The sequence below is a fragment of the Arvicanthis niloticus genome, chromosome X (genome assembly GCF_011762505.2).
Source record: "Arvicanthis niloticus isolate mArvNil1 chromosome X, mArvNil1.pat.X, whole genome shotgun sequence".
In the NCBI taxonomy this organism is placed as follows: Eukaryota; Metazoa; Chordata; class Mammalia; order Rodentia; family Muridae; genus Arvicanthis; species Arvicanthis niloticus.
In genome coordinates this window covers 16,664,408-16,691,220 of record NC_047679.1, presented here as the reverse complement: position 1 = coordinate 16,691,220, position 26,813 = coordinate 16,664,408, and the positions used below count along the sequence as shown (strand labels likewise).

Genomic DNA, 26,813 nt, shown 5'->3' with positions numbered 1-26,813 from the left:
AGACAAGTGCCATCCTAAGTGCTAGAACAAGCTGTGCCTGGCCATGCTCCTTGGCTGCACACAGGGATTAATTTATGTGCCATCACAGACACCAGGGCTGACTATAGCCACCACATTCTCACTGATTTAATGCTGGCCTCAGCATGTGTCCATCCTTCCCCCTTGGACCTGGGTACCAATTTGCTTACCCCAGACCTCCTGCAAGGTCTATGATAAATTCTGTCTATACACAGACAACTTCTGACCCTGGCCCATGTCCAGTAGTGTGCATGGCACGATAGGAACTGTGCTGTTACATATGGTTGGGCAAGCTGTGCCCCACCCAAGGGTTTACAGCTGAGAGGTAGTGAATAGGGGATAACGTCCCATTTATGCTGTGTTCACCAACCAGGGAAGCCTGGTGAGCGAGGTTCATAAGAAAGGGAAGATTTTTCCAATTGATCCATTCAGAAGGAAGAATAGTTCCTTAAGAGATCTGTTTTCTACTCATCACAAAGATGTCATATCTACTAGTGCAAGCCTAAAGAGCATGGACTGTAGCCATTATATGCCTCTGCTGCCTGGGCCCATCTTCCCTCAAAAGTCATAGTTTCCAATCCAGATGCTAAGACTAGACCACACCCCAAACCGCCTCACCATCCCTACATTATCCCTATTTCTGACACTTCTGCCTTCCTGAGGTTTCTGATAGATGAGGGCCAGAGGGCTTTGGTCTTACTCTAGCTTTAGTTCTAGTTCCTCAAGTGCCAACTGATCATCTGTAAACCTTACCAAAGCTTAGAGACTTTTAACCAAGCATGCAAAACTGCTTCCTTGTCACCATTATCTTCCCTTCCTTCTTCCTTCCTTCTCCCTCCCTTCCTTCCTTCCTTCCTTCCTTCCTTCTGGGTTTTTCAAGACAGGGTTTCTCTGTGTAGCCCTGGCCGTCCTAGAACTCACTTTGTAGATGAGGCTGGCCTCGAACACACAGATCCAACTGCCTCTGTCTCCCAAGTGCTGGGACTAAAGGCATGCGCCACCACCACCCAGCGTACCATATATGTTTTAATATCTAGAATGCATCACATCTAAAGACAAAGGGAAACTAAGACCGGGCAAGTCTAGTGTCCATTGTTCCCTTCCCTCCTGGAAGAAGAAAATAGAAAAATTCTTGGGTCTGGAGCTGATGTCTTATGAGCCCCTGAGGTGTGCAGCAAAGCTCTCAAGTCCCCTAGGATGGCAAGGACTGAATGACAGTCTTTAACACCATCATCTCTAAGCCTGCCATATTCTCCCTGTCCTCCCTTCCATTCCATACCCACTTCTAATACCAATGGGGTAATGAACCCTGCCATTGACCCCTACCCACAGATCCCAAAGTAACAACCAGAAAACACCTCCTTCCCAGGCCCATCCCCATCCCCCAAGTACTACTAAAGAAACGAGGTACTGACCTGACTGTTCTGGAATTCTCACCATCAGATCTGAAAGAGAAACAGGGGAAAAAAAAACAAGAGTCAATATAGGCTCACTACTCTTTCCCCTTACCCCACACTGAGGTCCAATGTATGTTATGAAAACACACACGTTTCATTCATGCATGGAGAACAGCAAGTGCAAAGACCATGATGATGAGTGCTTAGTCAGTTCGAGCAACAGGGAGGAGGACTGGTCAGCTAGGTAAGCAAGCAAAGGGCCATTGAAGGTGTGTAGGAGTCAGAACTAACTGTGATCACAACGAGTGCGGCTTTCCTTGGAGTGTGGCTTGAGAAACAGCCAGAGACATCCAGGTTCAGATATCGTCTTTACTACTTACCATCCCTGTGACTTAGGCAAGCTACTTCATTTCTCTGAGTCTGAGCCTCAGTTTCCCCATTTGTAATACAAGGTTGATCCTCACAGAGTTGTTGGGATGATTTAGCTTTTTGGAACCAAGCAGACAAACGCCAGACATTATTAACAAGATAGAAGAGGCTCTGCCAACTGCCTAGTCCGAGTTGCTTATTTTCCAGATGAACAGACTCAAGCTGAGAGGGTAAGTGAGTCAGCTGCTAGGCTCCTTTCTACTGTACCGACTGTCTTCTTATGTTATGTGTGTGATGTGGCCCCAGATGCAAAAGAGGGGTGAAAGAGAATGGAGTGACGGCCAGCTCTGAGGAAAGCCAGGAAATAAACGAAACCAGGCCCACTCCCCTCTCACTTCTCCTCCCTGGGATGAGTGTGTGCTGTCCAGGCACACATGCCTGGACAAGCGATTAGTCACATGGATAGTATGTGTGCATGTGTGTATGCACATGTACTTGTGTAATGGAGGTTAATACAGAGAAGCTACTGTATTGGGAGCAAAAGAGAGAAAGGAAAACTGGGGACCCTGGAAGTGCAAGAGTATGGAAAGTTGTCTTCCTCCCTCTTCACCCCACACCTTAGGTCCTCTCCCAGGCTGAGCTGTAAAAGGCACAGAGATGAATATATGAGGCTTTGTCTTCAGCTGAGAGAGCCAAGATATATTAGGTTTCCTGTGGATTTTATCCATATCTATGTTGAGAGGATGATTTTAGAAGAGCATTTTTGAGAGAATGAGTGTGTACATGTACACACACACACACACACACACACACACACACACACACACCAGTGAGGTAGGGCAGGCAAGCATCAGGGTGCTAAAGTACAGTCTTTACTAGGGTGCTAAGTGAGTCTGCCTGCTTAAGTGACTGCTTGCTAGCCACATTTATCCTAAAGAAATCACCTTGCTATCTAAGAACTTCAGATTTTTCACTCAGTAAAATGGGGAAGTATGGGGCAGTGGCAAGAATTCCTCCCTTCATGGAATGGCTTTGAGGCTTAAAGTGCCTGACATCAGGTGCATGTTCAGCTGATAACAGTGGTACCAACCTGTTGTCTTTTTTTGTCCCTTTAAAGGAACAGAGAATCAAGGCCACAGTGGACTTTACTGCAGCTATTAAAACTCTCTGTTGCACTCTATAGCAACAAAACAGCTTCCGAATTCCAGCTCAGTTATTCTCAAGTATCAAATGTTTAGTCAAACTTCAATGACTCCCCAGCTGCCTACAGAACGGAAGCCAAAACTGTCAGCATCTCTAATACTAATCACCTGCTCCAAGGAGTCTGGTTTCGTTACAAGCACCCATCTCGAAACCCAGCACACATTTATTCAGTTGACTATACCATAGGCTCTAACCTGGGAAAGAGAACTGCTCAAGGAGTTCAATTGCATCATCATCATCATCATCAACAACAACAACAAAAATCAATGAGCATCTACTGTGTACCATTCAGAGTATTTCTGCTTCCAAAAAATTTCTGTGACATGCTACACTACTCAAAATGGCAGTGGGGTTGTAGTGGGGTGGGGGGAATGTCCGAGTCCTGATGCAGAGTGTATTGGCTAAGTCTTCTCACACTGGACTTCCTTGTTTGGGAGGATATAGCACCATACGATCCAAAGTGAGGGTGCATCCCACCTCAAGGGTCTGTCACTAAGCACTCAGTATGTTGTAAATGGATAACAATTGTGCTGGTGAGTTTTTGTCAATTTGACACAAACCTAGACATATTTGGGAAGAGGGAATCTTAACTGAGGAAATGCTTCCACCAAGTCTATGGGACATTTTCTTGATGAATGGTTGATGTGTAAAGGGACAACCTATTAGGGGTAGTGCCACTCCTGGACAGGTGGTCCTGGGATGTATAGGAAAGCAGGCTGAGCAAGCCAGAAAAGAGTGTTCCTCTGTGGCCTCTGTGTCACTTCGTGCCCTGAGTTCCTGCCCTGACTTCCTTTAGTGATCCAAAGATCCAAAGTGAGGGTGCATGTAGAAGCTTAAACTGAAGTAAAGCCTTTTCTCCCCAAAAGGTTTTATCACATCAATAGAAAACCCAAGATAACAAACAGAGTGATCTGGCACCTTTTTGGGGAACAGTGCCTTGAACAACAAATGCTCAATCTGCCTCCTACTACATGAAGCTAGGCTACCATTCTTCTGGGAGGGAGTGTAAAGTGGTAGGAAGTTAGGATGCATTATGATTTGCTCTGCAGCAGGCAATGTTAACTCTGGTAAGTCACCTCTCTAAACCTTTGTTCCTCATCTGTAAAATGATGGGGCTGTATTAGCTGAGTTCTAAGCACTCTTGAGGCTTTAAAACATTCACTTTCTGCCAGGCAGTGGTGGCACACACCTTTAATCCTAGCACTTGGGAGGCAGAGGTAGGTGACTCTCTGAGTTCAAGGCCAGTGTGGTCTACAGAGAGAGTTCCAGAACAGTCAAAGCTATGGAGATAAACCCTGTCTCAAAACAAACAAAAAATTACTTTCTTCAAAACTCCAATGCTTATTTCTCTTATCAACTAGACTCAGCTGTCCACATGTGGAACCAAAGACCCAGAGACCACACCCTACTTTTTTACTCTTGTCTGTACAAGGAAATGTCTATCTACCTACCTATCTATTTATCTCTCTCTCTCTCTCTCTCTCTCTCTCTCTCTCTCTCTCTCTCTCCCTCTCTCTCTCTCTCCACACGAATATTAGCCCATGTATTATACCCTCTTTGTGCTCCCTCCCCAGCTCCTTAGGCTACCCTTGAGCCTAATGAGTAGACTTGGATAATAAGACAATACAATCCCTAAATGCTTGAGAAATCTGGACAGGGAATTTGGGACCCCAGATACACAGAGTAGAGTCTAGAAGGGATGGGGTCCTAATGAACATAGCTCCACAGATACTTTGTGGGGAGGGGTCTTTGAAGTTTGAAGTCTAGACCTGTGTTTCTTGGGGTAGTCCACAATATTGTGATTTGTAGTAAACTGAGACCCAAGAACCTCCTCTTTTTGCTTCCTTAGCTAGGACCTGCTTTGTAATTCAGGGATGTCCCATGGGCGAAGACCTACAGGATCTGTGGCCAGTGCACCTTTCACTGCAAACCCTGCTAAGCAAATGCACTGATTCTCAGGCTATTGATTGGGGTATTTCATTCTTTGGTCTTTCTGTATACTGATCTTCAGTTCTAAATAGCTTTTAAAAAACTGTGTACTAAATGTATTCTTCCATTAGAAAATCCATGAAAACCTTGGGAAAGAGAGGAGAGAAATGTGCATAATTATAACACAGAGGCAGTAACAACTCTGAACAGTTGGTCTATTTCTCTCATTGTCTGCATTTCTCCATGTAGTTAAAGTGATTTTGCATTGCATGGTTTTCATTGTGTTTTCTTTTACATGTTTCCCCACATAACTGCCTATTCTTCATTACCATTATTCTGATTTGCCATGATATAGTCAATCATCCCCTGAATGTACAGAATGGAAGCAGATAAATTTGTCCATTGGTTTAAATTGTGCTTAGGTAGACTTTCTTGACCACAGCTTTAAAGCAACACATGGCTTTTAAGAAACTAACCTTATATCGGCCCAATTGCACACAGCTTATTTCTCTTTCTAGATAATTATTCCCTCTGGCTATGTCTAAATTCATTCATTCATTCATCCCAGTGACACATATTCACTCTGTACTTTTATGAACCAGATCCCAAGCTAGGGCTATGGGAGGAAATGAGGCATAGCTCCAGAACACTAGAAGATGTGTCTCAGTCATGCTTGAAATAGGCAATTTCAGAACATTAATGGCTGAGAGGAAAGAAGAGGATATCATAAGAGAACAGAGAAGGGTCCCTTAACCCACCCTACGGACATGAACATAAACTCTTTAGAGGATATGGTGCCTACATGAGTCATGGAAGAAGAATAGCAGTTGCCTAGGATTAAAAAAAAAAAATAGGAATGCTCATCTAAACACAATTGAGTTAATTAAACTGATTTGTCTCCATTCCCAAATCCTACCAAAATATGAGTAAATAGCAACAAGAAGAGACAGAAAGAGAAAGTCTAGGATGCTGACCAGAAGTAAACTATCCTGCTTATAGAACCCCTTCAGTGCTCAGGATTTGGAGGTACTGTACACCTCAGAAGGCGGAGTGAGGTATAAAGCTAAAAATAGTGAATTGCAAAGCTGTCCTCAATGCTGTCCAGTCAGATTCTCTCCACCTCCAGCACCAGGCCAGCAACCGGAGGCTTTGGATTTGAGAACACCAGGTGCAGTGGCAGATGGGGTGAAACAGAGCTAAAAGCAAAGGAATCTTCCTTGGGAAATGCTGGTACCCTAAGGTCCTGCTACTCTCCTCCTTCCAACAGCAAAGTTGGGTGCACCTGTGTAGTGTCATGGGCGCTAGTTTCAAAGCAGCAGCATCCAAAGACACTTAAGTTAGGGTTTCAGTTTTTAAGACTTATTTGTTTTTATTTTATATGTATGAATGTTTTATCTGCATGCATATAAGAGCACTGTTTGTGCGCTTGGTGCTGGCAGAGGCTAGAAAGAGAGGCTAGATCCCCTGGAACTATAGTTATAGATTGTTATAAATTGCTATGTGGGTGCTAGGAACTGAACCTGAGTCCTCTGCAAGAGCAGCAGGTGCTCTTAACTGCTGACTCATCGCTTTGGCTCCCAAGTTAGGTATATTTTATTTTATATTAAATAAACCTTAATAAAATTCATTATTTTTTAAAGGAAATGAAGTTTTAGACAGTCAAAGATTACTGTATGCTGCAAAGCTGTGTGAGGAAGACCACCAATCTGGAAGACAGATGGACAAAGAAAACAAACTTAAGAAGGAATCTGAAAGGAACAAAGACAATGAAAATAGAAGGAGAAATCTGGAGAGTGAAAAATAGTGAGGTGGCTGGAGAGATGGCTCAGTGGTTAAGACTGCTCTTCCAGAGGTCCTGAGTTCAATTCCCAGCAACCACATGGTAGCTCACGACTGTCTGTAACTCCGAGATCTGACACCCTCACACTCAAACATACATGCAGGCAAAACACCAACGCACATGAAATATAAATAAATAAATAAATAAATAAATAATTTTTTAAAAAGGAAAAACAGTGAAAGCCAGAATAAAAATGTCAGTGGGATTAGAAAATAAAAGGTGAAAACATATCCTAGGAAAGAAAATAACACAAGAAAGAGAATAACAGAGGGGGAAAGATAAGAAAATTAGAGGATTAATTGAGGAATTCCTCCGTCTAACAATAAGAGCTCCAGAAATAGAAGCTGGAGGAAATAGCAGGAAGGAAATGCTCAAAGACACAGTATAAGAACATTTCCCAGAACTGAAGGAATGAAAGGCCACAAGATCAACAAGACAAAGACCCACCTCAAGATATGCAGCTATGCCATTTCAGAATACTGCCGGTTAAAAAAAAAGATGTTAAATGCTTCTAGAGAAAAAAAAAAATACATGTGTATAAAGGCTCTTTCTAGAATGTTATTGGCCATTCGTTTTTCTATTGTCCTTGTTCATCATAATTCTCTGGACAAGTCTGAAATAATAATAAAGAAGATGATAGTGGTGGCAGTGATGGTAAAGGTTGCTTCAAACTTTAGATTAAATATTTGTCTATACCTACTCTTATTTTTCTGAGACAAGATTTCACCAGGTAGCTCTGGCTGCCTGGGAAATCTTGATCTTCCCATTTCTTCCTTCCAAGGGCTGGGATCATAGGCATGTATCACTTCACATGGCTATCACTTTTTAGATGTCATGTTCCAGCACTGAAGAGGCAAAGGTCACTTTATATTTAGATCATGAAGAAAACAAAGACTACAGCTGAAGACTTAAAGACTAGGTAACAGAGTATAAACATTACCCTATAATTGCTGGGAAGCTCCAGGGAAGCTTCACACAAGGTATGCCTCCTTTTAATCCTAAACAAGTATTATATAATCATAATAAATATAATAAGCAGGCATTATTGGCCTATATCATAGACAAACTTACAATAACCTAAACAATAACAAAGTGTTTACAATGGTCTGGGACTCACGCTATTCCTAACATCTCTACAAGGTGGTTGTTCTCATCATCCAGGTTTAGAAACTGAAGCCTGGTGGAACAATTGGGTTTTTGAGACAGGACTTTTTTATGCACTGAATGCTTGTAGAGAACTTGTCATCTTCCTGCTTCAGCCTCTTGAGTCAGAATGTGTCATCATACACTTGCACACCAAATGCCTCTTCAACTGCCACAACGTTGGCTCCTTTCTGTCACAGCAGAGTCAAGAGGCACTTCATCTCTCATACCAGCCTGCAGACTTGGCTTGCCTTCTTCCCTGTCTCCCATCTCCCTTCCACACAGCATAGCCCAAGGTACCCTATACCAGAAACATTTAGCAAGCACTTTAATTTTTAATTTTATATTTATTTATTTTTGTTCTATATGTATAAGTGGTTTGCAGGTGTGTATGTCTGTGTACCTTTAGAGGCCAGAAGAAGGAGTTGGATCCCCCGAAACTAGAGTTACAGGTGGTTGTGAGCCACCATGTAGGAGCTGGGAATTGAACTCAGGTCCTCTGGAAGAACAGCCAGTGCTCTTCACTGCTGAGCCATCTATCTCTCCAGCTACAACAAGCACTTTTAGAAGGGGCAGGAGAGGGGTACACCCAAAAAAGAAAGTGGAGGTGGGCACAAATATTGAAGATGACTGGAGGGGGACAGGAAAATGGAATTGGTTCTATTGGCCAATAGAACATACATAGATCAATATATACATATATATTTATATTTCTCCTTCTCTGTTGGAGGTACAGGAGTAAGTGTTCAGCAGTGATAAAACAGTGTCTGCAGAAGGGTAGGCAGCTAGAGCAAGCCTTCTGCTGCAAAAGTCTAAACTCAGCCTCCAAGCCCCTTCTAGTGTGCTTGGGGATCATCTCTGGTCTGCCTGCTTTCACTGCCAGGGTAAAGATGAGCTGCTCCCCAAACACTTACTCAATCCTGGAATGATTGCTCACAGCAGACCAGAAGCCTATCAAATCACAGACAGAGCACCCAGGGAGGTGAAGGAGAAGGTTTGAAGGCTTCATAAGGATGCACTAGCCAGAATGGGGACAGAGCCCAGGTATCTGTTCTTCACCTGAGGTCTAGGTAGAGGAGGTTGAGGGAAGGGATGTGCCAGGGCTGCTAAAGGAGTGTTCATGATGCTGGCTTCGACCAGCAGTAACATAGAGTCAAGATGAGGTCATCCAAGCTTGGCTACTGGGAATGTGGAGTTACTAATATTTCTAGTTTCAATCAGGCTTAGCTGGAGCCAAAGCCTATAACTCAAGAGCATAAATGTATATTGTCTCTCTTCCAGAACTGTAGTAAAACACAAGTAAAGGGATAAAATAAAGTATAAGTATGAGATCATATCAGGAAAGAGGGTGGAAGGGGATAGCATCACTGAGTAAGAAATCTCAACAAGTGTCTGAACGTAAAAACAAGTTAAAAAGAGGACTCGGGGAGTTGAAGGCTCTCAAAGAACACCTCAGTGCAGGCTGGAGCTGAGGAAGGAGCAACTTGGGCCAGGAGAGGCCTAGAGAGACTCCAGATTTAGCCTTGGTATGTATCAAGAAGAATAGACATAACCAGGGGGGCAAAAAACAAGGGATAAACTGACAACATAAAACATTAAATCCTTTCAGGCCAAGGGAGATGGTTTAGCATGTGAAGGTACCTGCCATGCAAGTTTAATGACTTGAGTTTTCTCCCGAGACCTTGCACGGTGGACTGAGAAAACTGACTCCTGAAAGTTGTGCTCTGACCTCCATATGTGCACCATGACACATGAGTTCTTGCATACTCGTGCGCGCGCGCACACACACACACACACACACACACACACACACCATCATCACCAAGAACAACAACAAGAATAACAACAAAATTCTTCCTTCCTTCCTTGTCACTCTAAGTACTCGACTCAGAACACAAGCTGCTTGGCATTCTCGCAAAGGCAAAATGTCACAGGGCTCCTGGAGAAAGGAACTAAGCTATGAGGAATGGATTAGAGTGTCTAGTGACATTTTAGTGGCCCCAAATAAACTGCTTTTCATTTTGGCTTTTGAAAGACATCCACTATAACAATCAGCTCCCTGTTGAATCACCAAGAAAAACCAGCAAGTGGACAAGTGATTCTGGACATACAAAGAATAAGAGTATATGAAGTCATTCATAGTCTGTAAGGCAGAAAATAGAAGAGAAAAGGTAACGTGGCCTAGCAAATCAATCTAGTATGTCCAATATCCAACTTAACAATGTTCTAGAAAAAGAAAACAAGAACAACAAAAATGAAATGGAGGGAGCTAACAAAGAAAGAATGCAACAAATAAGTGCATGTTAAAGAAAAAAAAAGTAGGGTGGTGGCAAGATGGCTCACCTGGTAGAGGCACTTGCTGCCAAATTAGATGGCCCAAGTTTGGTACTTAAAGCCCACACGGTGGGAGAAGAGAACAGACTACCTCAGGTTCTTCTCTAACTTCCATGCAAAATGCTGTTTGTGCTCATTTGCATGTGTGTACATGTGTGTGCATGTGCACACACTAAAACAAACATAAATAAAGTAAGAAAAGATCAAGACCTTCACACTGAAAAGCTTCCCTGAGACCAAGTAAAGTAAATTGAGAATTAGATCTTGATCTGATTACTGGTTAAGTCAGGGTTTGGTTTGTATGGTTTTTTTTTTGTTTTTTGTTTTTTTTACCACTTGTAATATGAGCACTTTTCTGTATGCATATTGTGGTTCAGGATGAAAAAAAACCATTTACATTCTTTCCCTGGCTGGGCATGGCCATATGCATGCCCACAACCCCAGCCCTTGGGAAGCAGAGGAGGTAAGATCATAAATTCCATACCTGTGTAACTACATAGTAAGACTTAAATACACACACACACACACACACACACACACACACACACATGAAAATATAACAGTTAAAAAAAAAGAGAAATGAAGTTACTACCAGAAAAGCTAAATGACAAAAGTGACCATATAGATATGTCTATATCCTGTCTATAATCTCAGTACTTAGGAGATAGAGTTAGGGGGAACTGGAGTTCAAGGTCAGCCTCAGGTATATAGCAAGCCTAAAGCTACCTTAGACTTAATGAGATCCTGTCTGAAATAAACAACAGTTGGGCGTGGTGATACATGCACAAAATGGCAGAAGTCGGGAGGCAAGGCAGGAAGACCTCAGCAAATCTTGAGACCAGTTTGATTTGTAGCAAGTCCAGGCCAACCAGGGCCACTTAGTGAGACTATCTAAAAATATAAAATTAAACAAAAAACAGCAGCAGCAACAACAACAACAAAAAAGGAGTGGCCACCTCCAGGGGCTAGGAATCAAGAACCAGGCCTCTTTTTGACAAGATCTCTCTATGTATACCATCCTGCCCTCCCCCCCCCAATCCTCCTCCCTTAGCCTCCTAAGAGCTGAGATTACAGCCATGTGCCACTGTGCCTGACAAGACATGGACTTTTTATTCTACAACTCCTTCTTGAGTAACATGTAAAAATGTGTGTGTGTGTGCTGCATGATCTAACTTAGACGTAGAAGCTAGAAAAAAGTTAATCTCACAGAAATACAGAACAGAATAGTGTTTACCAAGACTGAAAAGGATGAGAAGGAAATGAAGGGAAGACGGTTACTGGGTACAGAGGTGCTGGGGGATACAAGGAATATCTTTTATTATTCTATAGTGCGGAAGGATATCAATGGCTGACACAAACTACTGGAATATTTCAAATTAGCTAGTAGAGAGGGTTTTTAATGTTCCCAATACAAAGAGATGTGAATGTTTGATTATAAGTTAATAAGTACCCTGACTGATGATCACACATTGTATACATATATTAAAATGCCACACTGTGTGTAATAAACATGCATAATTACTATGTCAGTTAAAAATAAAAGATAATATTAAATATATACATTGCTTTGATTTGTGCTCACTTTGTTTCTCTTGTATTTGAGATGAGGTCTTAATAGTGTTGCCCAGGTTAGTCTTGAAATTCTGTGCTCAAGTCCTCCTGTCTCAGCCTTCCAGCTGAGCTGGGTGCCACCTTGATTGGCTGGTATGCTTTTTAATATTCTTGTTTTTTTTTTTTTTTTTTTTTTTTTTTTTGAAGACAGGGTTTCTCTGAGTATCTACTCAACTCTGTAGACCAGGCTGGCCTTGAACTCAGAAATCTGCCTGCCTCTGCCTCCCAAGTGCTGGGATTAAAGGCATTTGCCACCACTGCCCGTCACTTTTTAAAATTCTAAAATCAAGCCCCTTTCCTTTTTTTGGGGATCTCTTTTTTCATGCTGTACATACCAAGCAGAGACAATGATAATTCTTTTGATATGAGGTTCTGGTCTCCAGTGTTTGCTTCTGTTTAGGTAGAAGCAAGAGAGGTGGGTACAGGATTGGATACTCTAAACCAGAGGTTTCACAACCTGTTGAGGCCTGATTCCCTGGAGGTTGTCAAACAACCTTTTCACATGGGTCACCTAAGATCATCAGAAAACATAGATATTTATATTATGATTCACAATAGTAGGAAATTACAGTTACGAAATAGCAACGAAAATACTGTTATGGTTGGGGGGGTGGGGTGGGGCGTCACCAGAACACAAGGAACTGCATTAAAGGGTCACAACATTAGGAAGGTTAAGAACTACTGCTCTAAACTAATACTTTTGCTCCCTACAACCATCTATACTGATGCCTTTTCAACTAGCTCAGCCTGCACCCCCCCTCTTCAAACATCACCATTACCATTCCAAACCTCTCCAGCCTTCCATTTACTCCACTATTTACACCCAGCAATTATTTATACCTGCCTGAGTCATGAAGGATTTAAGGTTACTTATTCTAAGAGCACAGATAAAGACAGACCAGAAATTGAACCAAAAAATAAGATCAGAGAGAGAGAGAGAGAGAGAGAGAGAGAGAGAGAGAGAGAGAGATCAAAACAGATGTTCAAGCTATATTTCAAGTTAAGTGGTGGCTGAGGCAGAAAGGAAGACACAATGAACTATGACAGCCCCGTATTAGCAAGGAGAAAATATACCATTTTCAGGAAGAGCAAAGCTTGGCCTAGCCCTGGATCCTTCAAATCACTGTCCACGGGAGATTTTAGAAAGAGAATGAAAATGATTGCTTATTGAGCACATCCAAGCATCAGAGATTGCAATTCAAATGACCTTAGTTAATGCCGAGCAGTGGGCATTGTCATTCCATTTTAAAGATCAGGAAATAAAAGCTTATAAAACAGAAAATGGTTTCACCGAGGTCATCTAGCACATTGAAGCAGTTTATATTCAAACACAAGTCTGTCTTTCTCAAAAACACAATCCTCCTTTCTATGAAAATTGAAACGGGAAGGGGGGGGGGGCGCGAGGTGGCCAAGCCTGACTATCAAGTCATAAATTGCCTCTGAGCTGCCTCAGATACACCAAACAAATCCTAGCAAGACAAAATCCAGCAGCAAGAAGTTTGGTCCTAAGGAGCCAAAATGGAGCAGAAGACCAGTTCACCATTCAAGCTTCATCCCCAACAAGCCACCCAATCTTTTGGAGTCCTAGCTTTCTTCTTTCTTTCATTTGGGTTTTCTATAAGTAGAAGACAAAACAATCCTTCCTAAGATTTTAGAGCAGGAAGCGGCACATTCGAGGGAAGCTGCTCTCAACATTGGCATTAATACTAGAGACTCTTGCAGTCAGGAATGCTCTCCCCTCTCACACCTTGCATGGCCCTAAACAGTATTTTGTCTCTTCTGTTCTCAATCTTCTCACCTGTAAAGGAAATCTCCTTCAGCCTCACACTTCAGGACCTTCCAGCTCCAACACCTGACATTTACAACCCTGCTGATCAGGAATGATTGTTACATCTCTGAGCTCCTGCAGCAGGCTCTGTTCCCTTTTGTGATGGCACTTGAAGAATTTATTGTCATTACCATTCTCTCTCTGGCACCCAAGTGTGCAGGTCTTTTTTTTTTTTTTTCCCACTTAATGAGATCTACTATCCTAACAAATTGTTTTCTTTTAAAAATTCATTTCATTGTGCTGTTTTTCCTTCCTTCCTTCTTTTAAAATTTAATTTAATTTAATTTTTTTTTATTCTAGCTTTGGCTATTCTGGAACTCGAGATTCATCTACCTCTGCCTCTCAAGTACTGGGACTAAAGTCTCATTACATAATATTCACACGTGTACTTTTGTCCTTTGCTCAGATTCATCCCCTTACTTTTCTTTCCTCCCTCCACTGGTCCCCTTCTTTCCTGCAAACAGTCCCATTTTTGTGTATGCACTTGTTAATGCATATATATGTGTGTGTGTGAGCATGCCTGAGTGTTGATGTTGAGTGTCTTCCAAATCAGTTCTTCACCTTATCCTTGAGATAGGAACTCTCCCAGAATTTGGAACTTACTGACTGGTTAGACTGACTAGCTGACAAGATTCATGAATCCTCCTGTCTCTACCTCCACAAAACACCTGGCTTTTTAGTGGGTGCTAGGAATTCTATCTCAGGTCCTCACAATTGCACAATAAGCATTTTACCCACTATGTCATCTCCCTAGCCCATGTCTATCTATAAATATATGTACTGCATACACACACACACACACACAGAGTAGATTCTGCATATGAAAAAAACATACAAAATTGTCTTTCTGCATCTGGTTATTTTGCTTAGCATAATTTCCAGTTCTTTTCATTTTTTTCTTACAAATGACACTACTTAATTCTTTTTAGGGGTAAATAAAACGGCACTGTTTATATATACATATTTTCTTGATTCATCTGTTAATAGGCATCTGCACTGCTTCCATATCTTGGCTTTTGTGAATAGGAGTTTACAGTCTCTCATCTAGACTGTTATATGACTTCTTCACTAGATGTTTTCAAATCTATCTTATGGCCTGCACCTCTAGGGAGATTGCTCCAAAATGTGACTCTCAATAAATACACTGTGCAACAGATACCTTTCTCCCTAGCTTAAAACCTTAAAGTTCTTATGTCCTCATGATTTAGGCTGACCAATGCTCCAGGATCTCCTCCTCTTTGACAAACCTCCCTGTCTCCCAGGTGCTGTTCTAGTTTGGTTTGACTGATAAAAGTCTTCCTCCTCTTTGCACGTATTTCATGGATGGATATACTTAGGCTCTTCCCCCTTCCTTAACCTCCCATTTGCCCCCAATTCCCAGCAATCTGCATGTAGTCCTCTTTCACCTAGTTAACTCCAACTTGTCCCTTGAGCCTCCATTCAGAGACCACCTTCTTTAGGAAGCCTTCCCTGATGGTCTGGGTAGATACCAATCCTTAGGGTACTTCCTGTCCGTCCCTCTGGCAATATCACATTAAATACTACTTTGGATTCATCTGTTTCCACAACTGCTTTCTTCACCCTGAACCCAGAACTGTGCAGTGCAAATACACCAAAGTCCACCTGTTAAGGACACAAGGTGCAGCATGCACCAGACACACAAATATTTGCTGCATTAACCTCTTTTTTAGAATTGTGGGGAGTGCTTACATGGCCTCTTCCTCCTTCCCCTTATATAGCACAGAGCTTTACAAAGATATTGTTAGTAATAATATTTATCATTGAACAAATACGTACTGTGTGCTGAGATTGGCTATGTCATATTCAATTTTCACAAGCACGGTTGAATTGGGCTACTCAAGAGGTGGCTAACACAGCAGATGTGCAGTTGTGTGAGGTGCCAGTTAGGTACATCATATCATATGTAACAACAACAATTTTTTTCCAATGCTGGGAATAAACTGAGCTCTACCCTAAAGAGAAAATAACTAAGTTATTCACAATTCTTCCTCATGGCCAATGTTTATTATTCTTCAGGGAATACAACAGAAAATGAATCCAGGACCTCACACATAGTAAGCAAGGACTACACCATAGTCTCTAATGACAGTAATTCTCACATAGTTATATAGAAGAAAACATTGGCTTGGATGGAGATTTAAAAGAAAACGATCCCCATAGACCCATACTGAGTGGCAGTTATTAGGAGGTGTGGCCTTGTTGGAGTAGGTGTGGCCTTTTTGGAGTAGTTGGCTTTGTTGAAGGAGGTGCTTCACTAGGGGACAGGCTTTGATGTCTCAGAAGCTCAAGTTAGTTCTCTTTCTGCTGCCTTCAGATCAAGATGTAGAACTCTTGGCTCCTCCAGTACCAAGTCTGCCTGCATGATGCCATGCTTCCCACCACGACAATAACGGACCTTCTGAAACTGTAAGCCCCAATTAAATGCTTTCCTTTATAAGAGTTGCTGTGGTCATGGTGTCTGTTCACAGCAATAGAAACCCTAAGACAATTTGATTCAGGTGAGTGTAATACACTGTATCCTGGGATCCAGTAGGAAATCATAAGACCTAGATATGCAGTCATCCTAACCTTTTAAGAAAGCACAAGAATCATACAACTGTACTCTTATTTCCATACGCCAACTAAAAATAAATGAAACCTATAGTCTAAAAAAATCACATAATGCCACATAAATGCATCTTCTATGAGCGAAGGGTACATCTCAGGTGATGGTGGGGATTCATTTCCAACTAAAGCATGAGAGGAACAATCCCAATCTGTCATGTAACTGGCTAGCCATCTTTGTTTTGGCTAAGATATGATGGACTGTTTTCATGTTGTTTGTCTCACTTCGCCTCTAGGGGGCAGGGAAGTATCATCTATTCCTGTCTAGCTTTAGCTGTTTTCAATTCTAATCAGAACCGTGATGAGTTTGAGGAGCAGGCAGGAAACTTTCTGATACACGGAGCTGGGGAGTGGGGGATGTTTTTAGCATGAATCATACATATTAGAAAATGCAGTTTTATCCCCATGTCCTGCTTGGGGAAAAAAAAACAAAACAGTTTCTGCAAGTGAAATGATGCTTTGAGTCTCACACAAAGCATACATTCCAGGACTTCGTCCTTCCTTCAGATTCTCCCAGGTAGTACTCAGAGCTCCCAGGTCCCAAGAAGCTTCAGCTACTAAGTATCCGAGATGGGCTTCCTGTGTATGTGCTTTCAAGAGTCAGAAAAATTGGACACTTGGTGAGAGAGTAGAGACCAGAAGGAAACTAGACTACTTGGCAAATCATCTTTCCTTAAACAGATTCCCCACTGAGGAGGAAATAAGTCATCTCCTCACTGTTCTTCCCTGTGACACTGGTTCCTGCCAGGAACCAAAAAGGCCGAGGCTATTCCCACCCCAAGATACTGTGCCTGGTCTGGCATATATTCTCAATAAAGACTGGATGGATACAAAAAGGGAAAAGAAATGGGGGAATGTATAAATCAGCAAACAAGTTTTTTTTTTTTTTTTTTTTTTTTTTTTTTGAGGCAGGGTTTCTCTGCATAGCCCTGACTGTCCTGGAACTCACTCTGTAGACCAGGCTGGCCTCGAACTCAGAGATCCGCCTGCCTCTGCCTCGCAAGGGCTGGGATTAAAGGTGTGTGCCACCGCCACCTGGCAACAAACAACTTATAACCCAACTTGGGTGAACTGCATACAGGTCCTGAACAAGACTGCCTGGTTCATTCAGGAGAGAGGATTTTGCTCCAAGGGTCAAGAATGTGGCACAGTACAGACATGGCATGTTAGGGAGATATGATGAGCAGATTGGCCTGTATATCTCTAAAAGTATCATCCAATTCTACGTCTCTGTCACTATATGAATTGGGAGACCGCTGGGTGTAAAAGGAAGAAAAGTCATAAGGCAAATGTCTCCAGGGAGCAAGTGGAAAAGGCCAAGAGAATTTTGAAGTTGATATTTCTCTCAAAAGGAGTCCAGGATAATGGAAAACTGAGGTCCTAGGCTGTTAGCTCACTAGGATTTAATTAGACACTCCTATGTCTACTCAGAATTGACTGAGAAGTTATATGTTATGCAAAGTACTTCCAAGTTCTTCACTCCTTTGTTATGCCCCCAGCACCAAGCATAGACTCCAATACATAACTTGTACTCAATACATGTCAGTTAGGTCTGACTCCTTTTAGGGCAGGGTTTCTCGACCATCCTAATGCTGTGACTCTTTAATACAGTTCCTCATGTTGTGGGGACCCACAACCATAAAATCGTTTTGTTGCTACTTCATGACTGCAATTTTGCTACTGTTATGAATTGTAATATAAATATCTGATACGCAAGATAGCTGATATGCAACCCCCAAAGATTGAGAATCACTGTTTTAGAGGCTAGTAGGAGGCACAAGATGTGAACAATTATGAAGATATTGTAAAAAGCTAGACCTGGGGCTACAGAGAGATGGATCAGTGGTTAATAGCATTGCTTGCTCTTATAGAGGACCCAGGTTTAATTCCCAGCACCCATAATCTGTAACTGTTGTCCCAGGGGATCTGATGCTCTCTTCTGGTCTCTACAAGCAGAGCATGTACATGGTGCACAGACACGCAGGCAAAACTTCCCTACACATAAAAAAAAGTTAAAAAAGAAAATAAAAAGGCTAACCTGCTCATTGCAAATGTCAGGGATAAACTGGGCATTAAGAAGGACCAACACAGGCTTGGGAGATGGCTCAGTAATTAAGAGTATTTGTTGCTCTTCTAGAGGACCCAGGTTTGATTCCCAGCAACTCACATGGCTGCTCACAGCTTCAGTTCCAGGGAATCTAGCGCCCCCTTTTGGCCTCCATGGGCACACATGTGGTGTACATACATACATGCAGACAAAAAAGCCACACACATAAAACAGAATTTTTCTTAAAAAAAAATGAAGGACCAGCAAATAAACATAGGAGAGGTGTCAGCTAATTCAACCTTAAAACTTCAACCAAAGAGGAGGGAACAGCATTAGTCAAATCACAGAGGCCTGGGTGGGCTGATGATGGCAGCCCAAGGCCAGGCTAACTCAAGCATGGTCTGAGGACAAGGGACTCACAAAAATGAGAGAAGAAGGGAACTCTGTGGACAGAAACAGAAAGCATGAAAACATAGGAGCCAGACTGCAGACATGGCTTGGCTCCAGCTAATCAGAGGCTTAGCAGAAAGACACGGTGGCAAAAAATCAGGAGGTAATTGTAAGAGGGAACCTCTGTCTGAGGAAAGCCAGAGTCGTGTCTACGGTCCATGTCTCTAAACTCCACTTATGGCAGGGAACAGTGCATTGAAAGACTGAGAGCCATACAATTCTAGGTCTCATCAGCAGGCTAATTTACTGCTCCTCTCTGATTCCCCATTTCCTCATCTGAGGATAACAGTAACACCCACCTGGCAAGGGGTCTGTGAAAATGAGATAAGAAATGGGGCTGCCTGATGTAGAAGAATGTCAAGAATGCTACAGACTTTGGAGCCCAGCCGCCTGGGTTCCTACTATCTCTCTTGCAGTCCTGCCACGTATTCACTTAGGGACCTCGGCTGTGTTACCTGAAGTTTCTAGACCTCAGTTTCTTCATCTATAAATTGGAGTAAATAACAATTTACATGAAAGGATGCATGTGAAGTCAGAATGAACAATTACATGGGAAGCACTTAGACCGAAGTGTCCAGCGCACAGTAAATGCAGTAGAAAAATGCTAGCTATTATTACATAAAGCTGCATAGGATAGTGCCTACCACACAAAAAGCTGAGACTCAATATGAACAGGACCTCTTCACCATGCTCCAGGTGTTTACTCTGCCCCCAGCAAGTTCAGAAGCCATAGTAGGTAGGAGGTGGACAGAGAAAGAACAGGCAGCGAACATCAATTGGACACCAAGGGACTATATACACTTCTTCAAAGCACCTTCCTCTACTGCCCAGGTCCTCAAACAGTGGCCCTGCTCTCTTTGGTCCCTCTGTCCTCTGAGGAACCCCACCCTCTCTGTTCATTTTGTCCTCTGTTCTGTGTCTATGTCCTGACTAAACCCGCAACCCTGTCTTCCTGGCTGGTGGGAAGAGGGTTCTGCAAGTGCCAAGAGCATGGTGTTTGCTCAGCCTGGTGGCCCCTCCTGCTCTGTGAACACAGCCAAGAAATATTTGTGGATGACAACAACCCCATTCTTGCCCCAGATCTAGACAGAGAAAGCAAGACTCCCAATTCTCCTTAAACTTAACATTATCATTTCCTCCCATACGAACATAATGCTCACAACAAGGCAGAGGGGACAATAAATAGTTTCCCTCCTGAAAGGAAAGAGAGACACCCTAGAAAAAGAATCCAGCACACCAAAGAACCAGACCTCCCCCAGAGCCTCTCCCTGGGATGGCTCTCACTTGTTCATTTTATCAGTGACCTGGGCCCCTATGGACAGCATGCTGACACCCCACCACATGTGGATGATGATAGTTCAGCAGCGAAGTGGTAGACCATGCATCACCCTGGGTGTCAAGAACACCATGCTGGCGTTCTCTAGATTCAGTATCTAAATGTGAGCCAGCTTGCATGGCGGGGGGAGGGAGGAGGGAGCAGAGAATAGACAGTTACCACCATACTGGCTTCAGCCCACCACTGCATTACAGCAGAGCTAGGCCCATGCAGAAAATGTAGGAACAGAGCTCTCTTCAGCATGGGGCACTCAGCAGTGGGTCCTAGCCTCTATAAATCATTTCTAGGTGCCAGAACTGTAGTGTGTGTGTGTGTGTGTGTGTGTGTGTGTGTGTGTGTGTGTGTGTGTAGAGACCAAGCTTAACAACCAAAAAATATCTCTTTTTAAATCATGGCAGAAGGTGACAGCTCCACATAAAAAGATCTGAGCATTAGTCAGAATCAACAACTAGTAAGCAAATAACTAAATCCTCATGTGCCAGTGACCAGAAGAAGGAGGTAGGGACTCATGTTGCTTTCTGTCACACTAGGAAGACCACACCCAGAGCCTGGCAGCAGAGATTCTGGCTTCCTGGAACCTGTCCAGAAGAGCAGTAGGGAAGGATGTGGAAGTCCTGGGTAAATGATCTGGACATGGATGGGTGATGCCCAAAGTAAAGAAGGGCGAGTTCATAGGAACAGGCGCATGTTGTGTTAGTAGCATGACCTCTGATGGACATCACGTCTCAGAACCCTAGGTTTCTTATGCTGTGACATGATGGTAGTGACAGATGCACACAGGGGTGTTAGGAGAACTGAGTCCGAGGCAGAACAGGCTCCCAACAAGCTACATCTTGACCCAGGCCCTAGTCTTCCTAGTCTGTCCACCAGAGGGAGCCTGGGGCCCAACAGAGCCCAGCCTGTACCAGCTCTGCCTGTCCTCCCCCAATGCTGCAGCCTCAGCTGCTGAACTCCCACCCTGCCTGCCCGCGCTTCCAACAGCAGCCTTCTCACCCACTCCTTACAAACCCAGAACAGGCCTAGCAGGGGAGTCGCTTGCAGCAGCACTGGTTACAGCAATGGCTACAGGTTCTCCTGACACCTGGCAAGGAGGAAGGTGGGAAAGAGAAAGACAGACGTCTTTTCTCCTCATCAACTCCTCCACTCATTCCAGACCCATCTCTTCTAGTTCAAAACCTGGAGATACCTAAGGTTCTTTTGGCTTTTCCCAGTTCAGTACCTCAGCAGGTCCCGAGGCCAAGACTCCTAGGGGTAGTTAAGCTGTAGGGAACAAATAACATGCCTTTAAGACAGGCAGACTTAGATTCTAGTCCCAGCTCCATTAGCAACTAGTAGCATAACCTTGAATAAGGCCCCTTCATCTTAAAGCCTCAGTTTCTCCCTCTTTAAAATGGAGTTGCTGATGCTCATTGAGTGGGCTTGGCTGTGAAGTCCAAAGGAAGCAAGCACAGATAGGCAAGCAGTTAATATATGGTTGAGAGAAATCCAAAGTGCTATTTAAACCTCTTTATTAGCCAGTAGGAAATGTGATGCAAGGGATTCCAACAAGCAACCTGGAAAGTGTACAAAAAGAAGGAAGGAGTCAGAAGCAGGCCCGCAAGGATGGCAGAAGGGCAAATGGGCTTCCAGCCAGCCAAGAAATTCAGACCTATGTCTGCAGGGTGGAGAATCTGAGAGCAATGGAATTCTGAAATTGAGAAAGATTCAGGTCCTTTCACTGGGCTTAACGCCCAAATCAGGAACTATATGCTTCCTCCAGCTCTTAGACCCCCTTTAGACTTCGACTGGACCAGTCGGGCCAGCCACCACCCCCATCCCTTGAGGCAATGTACTGCATCACAACTGGCTAGGTTGAAAAGTTCTCTTGATTTTTATCTCAAATGTTCCCTCTGCTCCTGGATCTGCTCCCTGAAGCCATACATATTGAGGTTTCTCCTGCCACCACAGGCCTGATGCCTCTAGAGAAGTCTCCAACCAGGCTCAAGGACCACAATGCCCCATCCAGTCTTTCTCTGTCCCCCATTCTGGGGCTGTCCTTCCATCCCAACACTCAGCTGAGGGTGCACTGCAGTGGAGCCCAGCCAAGCCCTCGAGCTGCAGCTGCTGCTCCTGGGGCCCAGCCATCTCAACCCAGCACCCCAGCCTGCTGCCTCACCATGGGGGAGTTGCAGAGAGCTGTCTCCCGGCAGATTTCCTGAGGCAGAAGGCTTCCCCACCCCCAGCCCAGCCTCCAAGAGACACTCCACTAGTTGTGGCACATGGTAGGACCAGCTGAGCAGTGAGAGGAGGGGGAAGCCTGTCCATTTGCTAAAGGACTTTAGACTTGCTCTTTGGTGTGTCTGGGTTAGTAATATACCCATTGAATCTCAGTTGGCAGTCCCTGCCTTTAAAAAAAAATATAGGGGAAATGATGGATTGACAGAAGAAGGGACTCAGTCAAGGTCACAAAGCCAATCTGCAACAGAGCTGGAAGGGGAACCCAGTTCTCCCATCTCCCAGTTCAGTGTTCTTCAGTATAGCAGCAAAGCAATAGGAGAGCCTTTAGGGCATCTCTGTGAGCCTTCATGCCCTTGACTCACAGCCTAATACATTTATCCCAACCATCACACAATAGGATCTACATGGGAAAAGTAGACCCTGTCCATGTCCCATCAACTCAGAAAATATTCCTAACCTGTTTCAGACACATGTACAGACCCCAACACAGGAACTGAAGCTAATCCAACAGATGGGAGATCTATGGACTTCCCTTCCTGGTAGGGCTCTTTAAATGGGTGTTGTTTTTCTTGAAGGGTGGAGACCAGCTGGACTTTGAGAAACTAACCAAGGGCCTAGCCTCCATCTTTGCTCCCCCATCTTTGCCACCATCACCCCCCCCTCCCCATGCCAAGATGTGCTGCAGTTCCCCTCAGACGAATGTCTAAGCAGCCAGAAACCATTCTGGTCCCCACCTGCCTCGAGACAAGATCACCCCCTCCCCCCAAAAAAGGTGTGTAGGAGTGTTTCTCTCTTTGGGGGTTTTGAGTTGATACCACCTCTGTCTAAAAATTATTTAATTCATCCTCTGGAACGGATACAGCTAGGGGCTGGAGAAGTGGAGGGAGGTAGTAGGGATTGCTTCAGTCTCTAATTGGCCTTGGTTCTACAGGGAAAAAAAAAAAAAAAGAAGAAGCAGCAGCAGCCCGCACTCATCTGACCAAACCAATGTGTGGTGGCTAGGGAAAGCATGTCAGCTGGCTGAGGAGAACCTTCTCCCGATTGGGACAAGCGAAGCAGGAAATGGGATCAGGCATGGGCTTCATATACTTTATCTGCCAGCTAAGTTGGAGAGGGATCTAGAGGGGAAGGGATGGGTGGGGTGGGGGCTGCAAACACATTTCTTACTTTCTCTGGAGGGTTGTAGCTGGACTGGTGCTGGTACTGGTGCTGTGACCTCCGCCCGCGCCGGGGCTGGAGCTTCTGGATGCGCCACGGCTCAACTGGCCTCGCTCCCGAGGCGGCCGCTGCCCCACGCCCACCGCCGCGGAATAGCCGGCTTCCTTCTCGCGGCCCGGGTGCGCTGGCCCAGCCTCCCTCCCGCCACGCTCGCGACCCAGGGCTGGGTTCTCATGGTGCAGGTGGCACTGGGCCACGTCGCGCTCGCGGGCTGTGTAACCGGTAGTGTCCTGGAGCTGATACGAGGCTTCTCGCTCCTTATCCCGATAGATAGCTTCCCGGTTCTGGTAAGCGCCATCCCGGTTCGGGTAGCCCACGTCCCGGGACGCCTGGTGGAACTGGCTCTCCCGCAGCTCGCGGTGGTGGAACTGGGTCTCACGCAGGTTCTGGTACTGGCTCTCGCGGCCAGGACTATCCCGCGCGCCAAGGGGGTCCCGGTGCAGTTCCCCACGGTGCAGCTGGCTCTCCTCCCGCAGGTCGCGGTTCTCCTGGGTGAGCTGGTCCAACTGGCCCTCCAGCTCTTCTATGCGCCGCCGCTGGGTCTCCAACAGCTGCTGCTGACTCTCGATGATGTTGTTCAGTTCCAGCAGGTACTCCACCGCCCGGTTGGGGCTCTCAGATCCCGGGCCACCCGGGGGACCGGACCCCGCCTCCATCCTGGCGGCCCAGGGACAGGGGAACGGGCAGGAGAGCCCAGTCCCCGCTCGCTCACGGCGCCACCCTCCCCCGGGCCCAGCCGGGGGAGGGGGCCGGCGGGACGCGAGGGCGCGCACCGGGCTCGGGGGCCCGGGGGCCCTAGGGGGCCCGGGAGACAGCGCTGGGGCCGGCGGCACGGGGCGCAGGAGCTGAGGCTACCGCTGCCGCCGCCGCCACCGCCACCGCCACCGCCAGGGCTCGGAAGGACGCGGCCCACGGCGCTCCGCCCGCTGCGGAGTCACTGCGCAGCGCGGCCGCGCGGGACCGCCCCGGCCGCCGGCCCGCCCCCCGCCCCTGCCTCCACCCAGCTCTCCCGACCCGCCCCCGCGCGTCCCACCTGCAGTCGCCACCAGCACCCTAGCTGGACCAGCCCCAAGGCACTGGCACCTCAGCTGGATGCCAGCCTTAGCTCAGCCTGCAGGCGGTATCTCCATTCCAGCCGTCCTGGGGTCTTCACCTAACAGTCTACTAAAGTCCCCCAACCTATTCTAATATGCACTGGTCCAACAGGCCCAAGACCCAAGCTGTCAAAACACCCAGCCCAGGCAGTTTCTAGCCCAGGCAGTTTCCAGACTCAGCCAACTCAGACTTCCAACCCCTCAGTCTGCCAACCCCATTCAATATCCCATTCCCTATCCCAGCTGGCTTCTTGTTTCACATTTTTCATCACAACTAGTCAAAGTCTATAGACCATTACACCATCTCTGTACTTCTGTGTTTCTCTAACCTTGTGATCCTCCAGCTCACCCAGTCTTGTAGTTCTCTATCCCAGGCAGTCCCTGGAATTCAACTTCCACCCACACACATGTAACTACAGTCATTTACCTCCGGCTAGCCTCTAAATTCTCCATCCAAATCAATGCTCAGCTTCCCAATCCTATCTGACCCCAAGATTCCCTATATCATCCAGTTACTGGGTCTTTTGACCAAGGCCTTTTTGACAAGGGTCTTTTGATCATTGATGATCAATTCCAACAAGCCCCAGGACTCCCCCATTAGAGTCAGACTTGATGTCAAAATATCTTTCTTCAATCGTCATTTTCTAATCCCCATGGAAATGGCATCTTCATTCATTCCACCATTGCCAATCAGTGAAGTTTTATCTTTCCATCAAGACTTGAATCAAATTCTCAGCATGGGTTTATAATACCTGTGCTTGTAAGATTAAAGCAGGAGGGTTGTTCAGATTTAGAGGCCAACCTGAACTAAATAATGAGTTCCACATGATCCTCAGCTACAGTGTGAGATGCTATCTCAAGAAAACAAAATAACAGGGTTGGGGATTTAGCTTAGTGATAGAGTGCTTGCCTAGCAAGCGCAAGGCCCTGGGTTCGGTCCTCAACTCTGGAAAAAAGAAAAGAACAATAGAAAGTTTGGGAGCTAGAGAGATGATGTAGAGGTTAAGAGCACTGACTGTTCTTCCAGAGGACCTGGGTTCAATTTCTAGCACCCACATGACAACTCAAACTGTAACTCCAGATCAAGAAGGATTTTAAACACTCTTCTGGCCTCCAAGGGTGCCAGGCACTCATGTGGTACACAGACATAAATACAGGTAAAAACATCCTTATGAATGAAGGAGGAGGAAGAGGAGGAAGCCTTAAGTTAAATGCCTCTTTCTGAGTCCATCCCTGATTTTCCCGGTGATAAACGTTCTGTGTTTCTGCAGAGATCTTGAAGAGATTGGACAGAAACAGCAGACTGAAAGGTGTTGAGAAGGCTGTGACTAACCAAGGAGAAAGCTCAAGAACAACAGAATAGCCAGCTTTCTGACACGGGGTTGGGTCCAGATTAGAAGGCATGGAAAATGCCCTCTGAGCCCATGCAGAAGTTCTCTAGTGTGCTTGGCTAGCCACTGAGTGCTGGACTTCATTTGGTTCCCACTGCGAGCCACCTGATGTGGTTGCTGGAAACTGAACCCGGGTCCTCTGGAAGAGCAGCAAGTGCTCTTTAACCTCTGAGCCCCTAAACATCAGTTTCTTAAACATACACAATAAGATACTATCTTTGCCTCTATAATGACACAAATCAAAGGGATTTACAATTTAAAAAATGTTAGCACAAATGTGGAGATATTGGAACTGTCATTCATTGCCAAGAGGAATGTGAAATGGAGCTGTTCCTTTGTAGAACAGTCTGCCTACTCCTTAAAAGGTTAAAAAACAGAGCCAACAATTCTACTTCTGGGTATCTAAGAAGAGTGAAAGTGTACAACTATACAAAAGTCCATAAAGTATTCATTGTTGCCTTATAAATAATAACAATAACCAAATAGTAGTAACAACCAAATAATCAATTGATGGATAGACAAACAAAATGTGGTATAATCAAAAATTGAAATATTGGGTAGAGAGATGGCTTAGTGGTTAAGAGCACTTGTTGTTGCAGAGGACCCGAGTTTGATTCCCAGCAGCCACAAGGCATCTCACAACCATCCATAATTCCAGTTCCAGGGGATTCAACACCTACTGTGGGCACCAGGCATATACATGGTACACATCACATACATGTAGGCAAAACACTGATATACATAAGTGGTCAAGATGTAGTAA

The 26,813-nt window shown here is 44.8% G+C and overlaps 1 protein-coding gene across 3 annotated transcripts in view; it reads right to left on the bottom strand.

Annotated features, from left to right (window-relative positions):
• Positions 1–24,491, bottom strand: part of Iqsec2 (IQ motif and Sec7 domain ArfGEF 2) — an 83,847-nt gene extending 59,356 nt beyond the window's left edge. Inside the window, exons 1-2 of one of the 3 annotated variants that reach the window (XM_076918343.1) lie at positions 23,515–24,491; positions 1,434–1,463 (exon numbers count right to left, since the gene is read on the bottom strand). In XM_076918343.1, the coding sequence (XP_076774458.1) occupies positions 1,434–1,463; positions 23,515–24,221 (737 nt within the window). In that variant the 5' untranslated portion in view covers positions 24,222–24,491. The remainder of the gene's footprint in view (positions 1–1,433; positions 1,464–23,514) is intronic. The other 2 variants (XM_034485470.2, XM_076918348.1) reach the window with 2 other exon arrangements.
• Between the last annotated feature and the right edge of the window lie 2,322 nt (positions 24,492–26,813).